At 31.3% G+C, this 9,399-nt stretch overlaps 1 protein-coding gene across 2 annotated transcripts; it reads left to right on the top strand.

Annotated features, from left to right (window-relative positions):
• Positions 1 to 4,575: 4,575 nt before the first annotated feature.
• LOC123194963 (GDSL esterase/lipase At5g08460-like) lies at positions 4,576 to 9,163 on the top strand. Of its 2 annotated transcripts, none has more exons than XM_044608474.1 (5): positions 4,576 to 4,884; positions 4,961 to 5,088; positions 8,056 to 8,301; positions 8,463 to 8,721; positions 8,816 to 9,163. In XM_044608474.1, the coding sequence occupies exons 1-5, from the start codon at positions 4,611 to 4,613 to the stop codon at positions 9,034 to 9,036; spliced, it is 1,128 nt and encodes a 375-aa protein (XP_044464409.1). In that variant the 5' UTR covers positions 4,576 to 4,610; the 3' UTR covers positions 9,037 to 9,163. The 2 variants fall into 2 exon arrangements, with proteins under 2 accessions (XP_044464409.1, XP_044464415.1); XM_044608480.1 differs by having other exon boundaries at positions 8,823 to 9,007.
• Positions 9,164 to 9,399: the final 236 nt, after the last annotated feature.

Genomic DNA, 9,399 nt, shown 5'->3' with positions numbered 1-9,399 from the left:
CACCATTCAATTTGGTAGAGAACTATTTTACTGTCATACTACATTGCTTCATATTAATAAACTCTTAGGCTCACATATATAGGATGTCTGCTTACTGATACTTTTTCTGAAATGCCCATATAAAATAAACCTAACTCATATTTGAAACTTGATGAGTCTTACATAACATATGCCATTAAACCTTGGCATCACCTTTCAGTAGGAAACTGTTATACTGAATCTTTTCCTGATTTGTCATTTCAAATAGCCCTATAACATCCTCAATTACCTCTAGCCACTCTTCAACATGTATTTACCTTAAAACTTAGCTACCTTTAAACTCAAAAGGTTGATGTCTGGTTGGCAGAATGAAAAAAGGGTGAAGTTGGCTTATATTACCACCTATTACTGTTACTTTCAATGTTTCTTTGCCCACTTTATCTTATTAAGGCAACAACTCAAAAACTAAGGGTTGTTATACTATTGTTGGGGTCTCATCTAGATACCTAATACTCTCCAATATATCTTGATTCTCTTAGAAACCTTCTATACAATTTGCCTAATGATTAAGTTGTCAATTGGTGGTGTTGATATTTTACAAGAGACTTGCCCCTAAGCCTCTACCTGGCTCTTTTCTTAGGTACATTTGGAACATCTCTAGTAATCCTCCTAGATCTTTTCATCATGAATCAAAACACAACTTAAGTAGACATACCACTTATCTTAATGCAAGTTAAAATATACTTATAGCGATAGGCTTGTAGGAGCGATTAACATTCTACGAGGGCAACTTTCTTACTTAACTTACTTATGAACCTTTTCAGACATACTAAGACTTAATACACCTTTTTGGGTTCCAAAATCATGCTTTGATACCATAAATGTAACACCTCTTTCCAAATATATACCTCTACACATAATATGACCTAAATAAACGTGTATAACTTGACTTCTTAACTTATACAATGAAATAAAAGAGCATATTATTAACTACTTAAACTTATGGTGTGTATAAAAAGGTGTAACTAATATAACCGAACAATCTCAAATTCATTACTCATAAATAACAATGTCCAAAATATAAGTGTTTGAATACCCAATAACTCAAATAAGTACATAAATATAACAAATTGTCTAAAATAAAACATAAACTCATAAACTGCAAATGACAAAAATTCCCTTCAATTACATACAACGAACTAAGTTGGATCGTTGGCTTCTCTACATGTACCACTACTCACAATTTCTTTTAACAACAAAAAAGAACTTGTGAGTGAAAAATATTTCGAAAATAGGTGATCTCTCGACATGTTGCATATAATATGAATCTTAAACTTGGCGTTCTATCACAAAGTATCTATATGGTTAAACATAATGTTTTTTGGCATCCTCCTATACACATTTGTCTATTTTTGGGACCTTTGTGCCCTAAAAACATAGGTCATGTCACATAGACTGTTGAGGCCTAAGTTAAACTTGATATATTTGATGCCTTTGTGAAAGCAGTTGACATCTCAAATGTCTACTAACTATTATGCCTCACGCATATGTTAATCAGACTTTAAGACTAACTAGCTATCATACCCCGATCACACGAAAATCTGGTTGCAGTCTTTCCCTTACCACATATACTAGCTACGGTATTGATATTAGGTATGATATTGATGTCTGAATTACCTTTACTATCGGCATGTATGTGATGCATCCTGTTGACCACATAAAAAACTAACTAAAATGCTACAATCCCTTACCATGCACACCTTAACTAAACTGAACTATATAGTTAATTCATTTTGACATCGAGTATATGATGCATCTTATAGATATCTAGATTTTGTATAGTAGTTTGTCCCTTACCATGATCACTTAGTTATAGGAGTCTTGTATAAATTACCAACCTTGGGTAGCCATTATGATAGGTGCATATGTGATGCATCTCACTGACCACTTGAGGAATTAACTAAAATGCCACAATCTTTACCATGCACACCTGAACTGAATTGAACTACATGACTGATGCATTTTGGCACCGAGCGCATTATGCATCTCGTGAGTAATTATCTCTCATATAGTCCTATTTTTTCAAGTATTTTGTCACTAATGCATACAATTGGTGGCTACCTATATGTACACCACTTCTCTTAATTTTCTCTATTTTTGACCTGAATTTGACTCAATCAAGGTTTGTGCCATTTTTCACATAGTTGGACACCATTACTATAGCTAGCTATCTTAAATTATCTTGTTGAGGCCTTCCAATTCTTTTTCTTTTCTTTTCCCCTCTTTACACATAACCTAGGGATAAAATAGTCTTTTTCCTTAAGGTACATGATGTCCCTTAACCCTACTCCCTATGCCTCTCACATAACCTAGACATGGTCGTAAAATAGGTGTCCCTCTAACTATTGACTAATGGTTAACTTTTTGTTGGCCAATGTTGAAACTATGACCATACACGTTCGTCCTTTCTTCTAACATGGTCGTCCACTTTTAAGAAATATCACATAGGTGTGTGTCCCATACTATACAACTGTGTGAAATTTTTCCTTAGAATGAACATAGTGTTACTCAAAAAGCTTCTTTCTTAAAAAAGACACACAGGTATATATATCTGTATACACAATCGTGTGTCACATTTGGAAATCGTATCTTACTGATTTCTACAATTTTGGTCAAAATCCAACAATCCAATCATGCACCATCAACCTATATGTGTCTCTAAACATCTTAAACATTTTTTATTTAACCAAAAACATAAACACATCAACAATCTTTTAGATTATATAGCTTATTGTCACAATTTCATAACCCCTTTCACATAGAGTCATAAACACATATTCATCAGGCCATATCGTATACTTTAAATGAACATCTTTACATTACAATCATCATATTCATCACAAGCTATTTGTAGAATCAAAATTGTGTAGTCACAAGCCATATTCATCATATAATTCTCAAAACTTAATTAACTAAGGGGACAACATACTTACTTGTCCTCCGAAGAATACTCGTCTTCATGTGGCTTTGGTGATTTCAACAATCCGGTCCTCCTCTCAAGACTCCTCTGACTGTTTTTTCTTTCTCTCTTATAATTGTATGTCTCTAAAATTTTAAGTGCGAAATAATATGTATCAGGTCTTACCCCTCTTTTTATTTTGCCTACCAAAAACAACACACGACTATATGCCTTTCCACACATAGGTGTGTATATCTTTACTCATTAATGATAGTTTTCAAAATCGTTGCAAAACCAATCCTTATCAAAAATTCAAACTTGCTAACCACACATGGTCATGTGCTTTTGCACACAAAAGTGGGTGCTCTTTTTTACTTAATTACTTTCATACGCTCAATGTAAAATGACTTTTCTACCTTTTGAAGGCACAAACAAACGTCACCTTTGTGGTGCACAATCATCCCTTCTACAAACTTAATATTATTCGAATTCAATGAAATACAAATACAAAGAGAAAACCAAAATGCTCTTTGACTTACCTATGAGTGTTACACCCTATAAGAATGTCAAATATCAGAAGGCCTCCCAATTTTGGTTAACAAAGGAAAATTAGATTTAGCCTGACCTATTAGGCTTAAATATGTCTACCTAATGATTGCTTCTTTTTCATTTTTAATAATTTTTGCTGATGCTTAAAATCATTTAAATAATTAATATCAACAACAAAATAATCAAATATGCATTTTCATACTTGGATTCATTCAAGTTTCTTACTTGATTTTATAATTTTTGAATAAAATTTTGATAAAAAAAGTTGGAATTAAGTTGGTGAAGAGTAAAAGTTTTTTAAAGTGTTTAAAATTTAGGAACGATGGTTGTTATATTATTATTTGAGATGCTTTATTATATTCATATAACATTTAAACTATCAGTTAAAATTATATAAATCCTTAAAATGATTAATTTATTAATTTTCTCAGAAGTCAAGTTTATTTCATCTCTTCTTTTAAAATAAATTTATATTACATTTATTTATAAAAAAAGTATCAAAAACACTCCTGCAATTAAATGAACCACTTCAAAAAAATTTAAATTAAAAATCAACAAAACTTTTTACAAAATTGTAATGCATTTTTTAATAGAAATAGTTCATTTAGTATTATATTATTAATATATTAATAAAATTATGTATAACTGTTTCAAATATATGAATAGGTATATATTTATGTGTATTATTATATGATTACTGATTTTAAATTAAAGACAAAGTAATACTAATAATGTGATAATACGTATAAATATATATCTATTTGGATATTTAAAATAGATATATATAATATTGTATTTAATATATTAAATGAAATGAAATACGCACATGAGAGGCCTTATAATCTTCAACAACCCTAATAATCGACAAAAGATTGACATTATGTTACAACGTGTTGCTGACCAAAACCTAGGAGAAAAACAAGGGAAAAAGAGGAAGAAAAAGCAAAGTGAGGCTCGTAAAGTAGGAAACTGAAGAGTGCCACTGCTAACTCAAGACCGTTTTAGCTTTTCTAAAAGCAAATTAAAGGAACGTCTCCTCACATGTATAACTTTCTTAATTTTATACAATCAAATCACCATTTTCATTTCTAATGCGAAACAGAAAAGGTAAAAAAATCTAGACATGGGAAAACTAATTTTGGGTTTCGTTGAAAAAATACTTGTATTAATTATAAGCCAAGGTTTGGTGTGTGTTTGCACATGGAAAAATAAAAATTTCATTGTGAAAGCAGAAGAATTTCCAGCCATGTTCGTGTTTGGAGATTCTTTGGTCGACTGTGGAAACAACAATTACTTAAGTTCATTAGCAAGATCAGATTATTTGCCATATGGTATTGATTTCTACGCAGGTCCCACTGGCAGATTTTCTAATGGAAAGACCATCATAGATTTTCTTGGTAATTTTTCACTTAGTTATCCTTTCATTTGTTTTCTTTTTAGTCCAACTGGTAAAAACCGAAATTCGGCATGCAGGAGATTTGGTTGGTCTTCCTCTTCTTCCACCTTTCGAAGATACCATCATTTTCGGAAGAGATATACTTAAGGGAGTAAATTATGCTTCAGCGGCAGCTGGGATACTTGATGAGAGTGGAAGAAGTCTGGTAAGTTTTTATCTGCCATATATATATTTATATAATTTAAGGTTATATTCAAATCGACTTTATTCAAACTCAAATTTCAGTTAGAAAGTTAAATATTTTGAATCTCTAACTCAAACTTAAGCTTAAGAGGTGTTCAACTCAACAAGCTCGCAAACTGAGAGAATCCGATACGAATCAATTAAAACAATATCGTTTTGATAATTTTTTTACTTAGTTATAGTATCAAGCCAAGTTCAAAACTTAGTTTGACTCGATACTGTAGCTAAACTCGAACTCAACTCTCATCAAGTTAGTTAAGTTTGAATAACTTTAAAAGAAGCTTGACAAACTCGACCTTGATGCCCTCGAAATTATGCCAAACTTGAATTGGCTCATGGTCAAACTTAATTTGGCTCGAATGCAACTCTAATATATATGAACCAACACTATGTATTTATACATAAGCAACTTTTTATACTTAATTCATGTTAAAGGCTGACAAACCTTATGAAATTGAGCCAAAACAATCCTAACCATTCATTAGAAACAAAAACAAACACAAAATGTTACAATGGATGTTGTAGGATCTAACTTCCGTTGACAGGCAATGAGTTTTGAGAGAACTAGGTTTCGCTAAACTAAATTCTTCAATTTTTCTACTCCTAGAACAGGAAGATAAATATTTCTAGTTTGGTCCACTACGATATTATTCAAATTTAAAAAAAAATTAACACTATATTTTTAAGGGATGAAAAAACAATATATTGGGAACCCAAAAGATATTAGAAAAAAATAAAAATAAAATTATATTTTAGAAAACTTAAAAAAACATTAATAATTATTGGTACGTTTGAGGTTATGCATGAGATTATATTTATTAATTATTAAATTTTTTGGACTCCCCACTTAACATTAATAAATTATATATTGGGAATATAAAAGATATTATTTAAAAAATTAAAAAATATACAAATTATATAATTAGTGGGTTGATTGTTTTTATTACCATTAACTCAGCTCAGGTACACAATTTTATTTCTGGAATCCTTCATTGAACACAACTGATCTTTTATAATCCTCTCTTAAACTCAATATAATTCTTCCTTCAACTCAAATTTCGCCCCAACTTCGCTTGAATCTTCTAGAGATAACCCCTTGTTCAAACTTCCTTCCTTGATAACAAGTTCTTCTTCTACAGTAAGTTGTTTTTTTTTCCTCTCTCTAACCAATCAAGAATACTAAGTTTTGTTCTAATGTTTACAAATCTAAGCAGCTGACAGGGGTTTTGTCAGGAGATCATCCAATTGAATCTTGGAAAGGTACATACTGAACAACCAATAGATTATTAGCAATTAATTCTCTCAATGTGCATCTATCTGAATATCCTTTCTATGACCATCGAAAGCTAGATTAAAAGCTAGTGATCTAGCACTTTAATTAATTATCACACATACAACAACCTTCCTAATCCATGACACCGTTAATTCTTTAAACAAATTTCTTGGCCAAGCAATTTTAGTAGCCATTTGACTAAGACGATTCTATGGAAGACAAAGAAAATATTCTTTTTGCTTTCTTGAACTCCATTAAATCAAATTATTTTCACGTAAAATATATAAACATTAGTAGTTCTTCTATCTTTTAGATTCCCTACCCAATCAACATTTGTATAGGCATCTAATTTGAGGAGTAAGTCTAATTTAAACCTCAAACCACAGTGTAAAGTACCTTTAATATACTTTAACACTCTTTTGCCAAGTGTGAAATTGTAACCTAGAAGGAGCTTTTAAGAATTAACTCAACTAATTTACCATAAATGAAAGATCTGGTTTGGTGAAGGTTAAATACTATAGTGCTTCTATGGCTTATCTATATAAAGTAGGATTCTCAAAAAACTCACTATCTTCGACAAATTAACAACTTAGTACCAATAGCCATGGGTGTAGTACAAGGATTTGCCTTAGTGAGAAGGTCAGCCAAGTATGATTCGAAGGCACAATACTCAAAGTATGATTCTTAACTAAAGCAAAATATTCATCTTGCATTGCCTTAAACTAGTGCGGATCAGCCAAAGCTTCAGTATAATTCTTGGTTTCAAAAGAGCTTGTCAATATGGTAGAGACATTTAGTGTTTTAGGATTAATATGAGGTAGATGACAGGTTTTAGATCTTGTGAGCATTGGGTGCATGAATTCATGAGATGAAGACTGAACATTTTCATGAGCAACACTGTTTTTAAAGTTGAGTACAGGAAGAAAAAACTACTTCGATGTAGGTTGATTGTTGGAAAGTCATAAAATGATAGGTGAAGTTAAGGTGCTTGAAATTCGATGTAAGAGTGGTGTTTCACAAGTTGAGATTTCAATAGATTTTTGTTCTAAGTGTGCGTTTAATTGGCTATTTATTTATAGATATTGTATTGGATTTTGCGAAGGAATTACAATTAATTAGAAGCTTTGAGTGCACAATATCAGTTTCCTTAGGGTAAATTGACTACTTGAGAATATTGCAAAAAGTAGGGATTTGCAGACTGAGATCAGGATCTTTATTATTCATCCGTTCTCAAGTAGTTGAGATTTAAGAAGGGTGAAAATTCTCTATTGACGTTGGTCAAACAAGCTCTGATATTCTGTGAAGACGGAAGTTGAGAGAGAGAGTTTGGAGTAAAACCAAGATTGGATTATATTACTCACTTTGTAATATATCACATCTCGTTTTACTTGATTCATGTAACAGGTTGAGAAACCACGTGAAAACAATTCTAGCCATTCATTACAAACACAAAATGCTACGCTGGACGTTGTTGCACTCTTTTAATCTACCTATCAAAAAACTTTTTGGAGTCAAAATATATTATTTCTATTAAAAAAAAGAGAAAAAAATTTCATGCAGAAACGTTCATGTGTATAATTTAACTAAAAAAGGTAATAAAAGTCGATGATTTTATTTCAATTCTTAACATAATTGTGTTATTCATATGTGTGAAAGGGAGATAGGTTCAGCCTAAGTCAGCAGGTGGATAATTTTAAAGTTACATTGAGCCAACTGAAGAGAAAAATGGTTGAAAGAAAATCGGAAGAATTGCTGAGAAAATCATTGGTTGTGATGAATGTTGGTAGCAACGACTACATAAATAATTTTCTCATTCCCTCTTTATATCCCAATACCTCCTCTCGTTACAACGCTCAAGACTATGCTCATCTTCTCATCAATCATTACACTACCCATGTATTGGTAAGAAACTTTTATAGAGTTGTCAAAGTTATAGTAATTTTCTATTCCTTACTAAAAAAAAAGGAAAAAACTAGATTTAAATTTTAAACATTTAAGGACCGCTATTGTTTATAGTAAAACAACACCTAATATGGTGGTATTTTGTTTTAAATCATGTTCAGGTGCTACACAATTTAGGTTTGAGAAAATTCTTATTGGCTGCAGTTGGACCTCTTGGTTGCATGCCAAATCAAATAGCCACCGGAGTTGCACCACCAGGGAAGTGCATAACTTATATTAACGATATGGTTGAAATATTTAACAAAAAACTCCTCTCCCTAGTTGATCAACTCAACACCAATTACAGCAAGTCCTCAGCCTTTGTCTTTGGCAATACTTATGGAGTTTTTACTGACATACTCAATCGACCTGATGATTATGGTGAGAAACACTACTCATCTTTAATTACTAGCTAGCTTGTTGTGTAGTCTTAATTCAAACATATATGGCAATGGCATAATGGTTGAATTTGTAGGATTTAGCGAGACAGATAGAGGGTGTTGTGGAATTGGGCGGAATAAAGGGCAAATAACATGTCTTCCTTTTGCAATACCATGCTTTAACCGAGACCAATACATCTTCTGGGATGCTTATCATCCAACTCAAGCTTTTAATCAAATTGTTGCTCAGAGAGCTTACACTGGTGGTCTTTCAGATTGTTACCCTATGAATGTCAAACAAATGGCTCAGGTCTGAATTATTATTACTCTTAAACAAGTCACAATTATAATGTATATTACTCTTTAAAATTATTATTTATTTAGTATTTACATGCATATGTATGAATTACCATCAAATTAATCACAATTATTATCTTCATTTATATCTTAAAAATTCTCTTAATTACAATTAGATCAGAATTTTATTATTGAAAACACCTTCATAAATTATTATTTAATAACATGCCATTAATGCTACTATTTAGGTGTGAAAGTAAAGTGGGAATTGAATTCCATTCAAATTCAGTAGATGAAACATGAAGTCACAGTTTGAATAAGTGATATTTATATCATTTGTGATTTAAACGTACCATCTATGCTGATTTCTAATTTCAGAATT

Source organism: Mangifera indica, chromosome 1 (assembly GCF_011075055.1).
Source record: "Mangifera indica cultivar Alphonso chromosome 1, CATAS_Mindica_2.1, whole genome shotgun sequence".
Classification (NCBI taxonomy): domain Eukaryota; kingdom Viridiplantae; phylum Streptophyta; class Magnoliopsida; order Sapindales; family Anacardiaceae; genus Mangifera; species Mangifera indica.
Note: the sequence above shows the minus strand (reverse complement) of the source record. Positions and strands in the feature narration are given on the sequence as shown.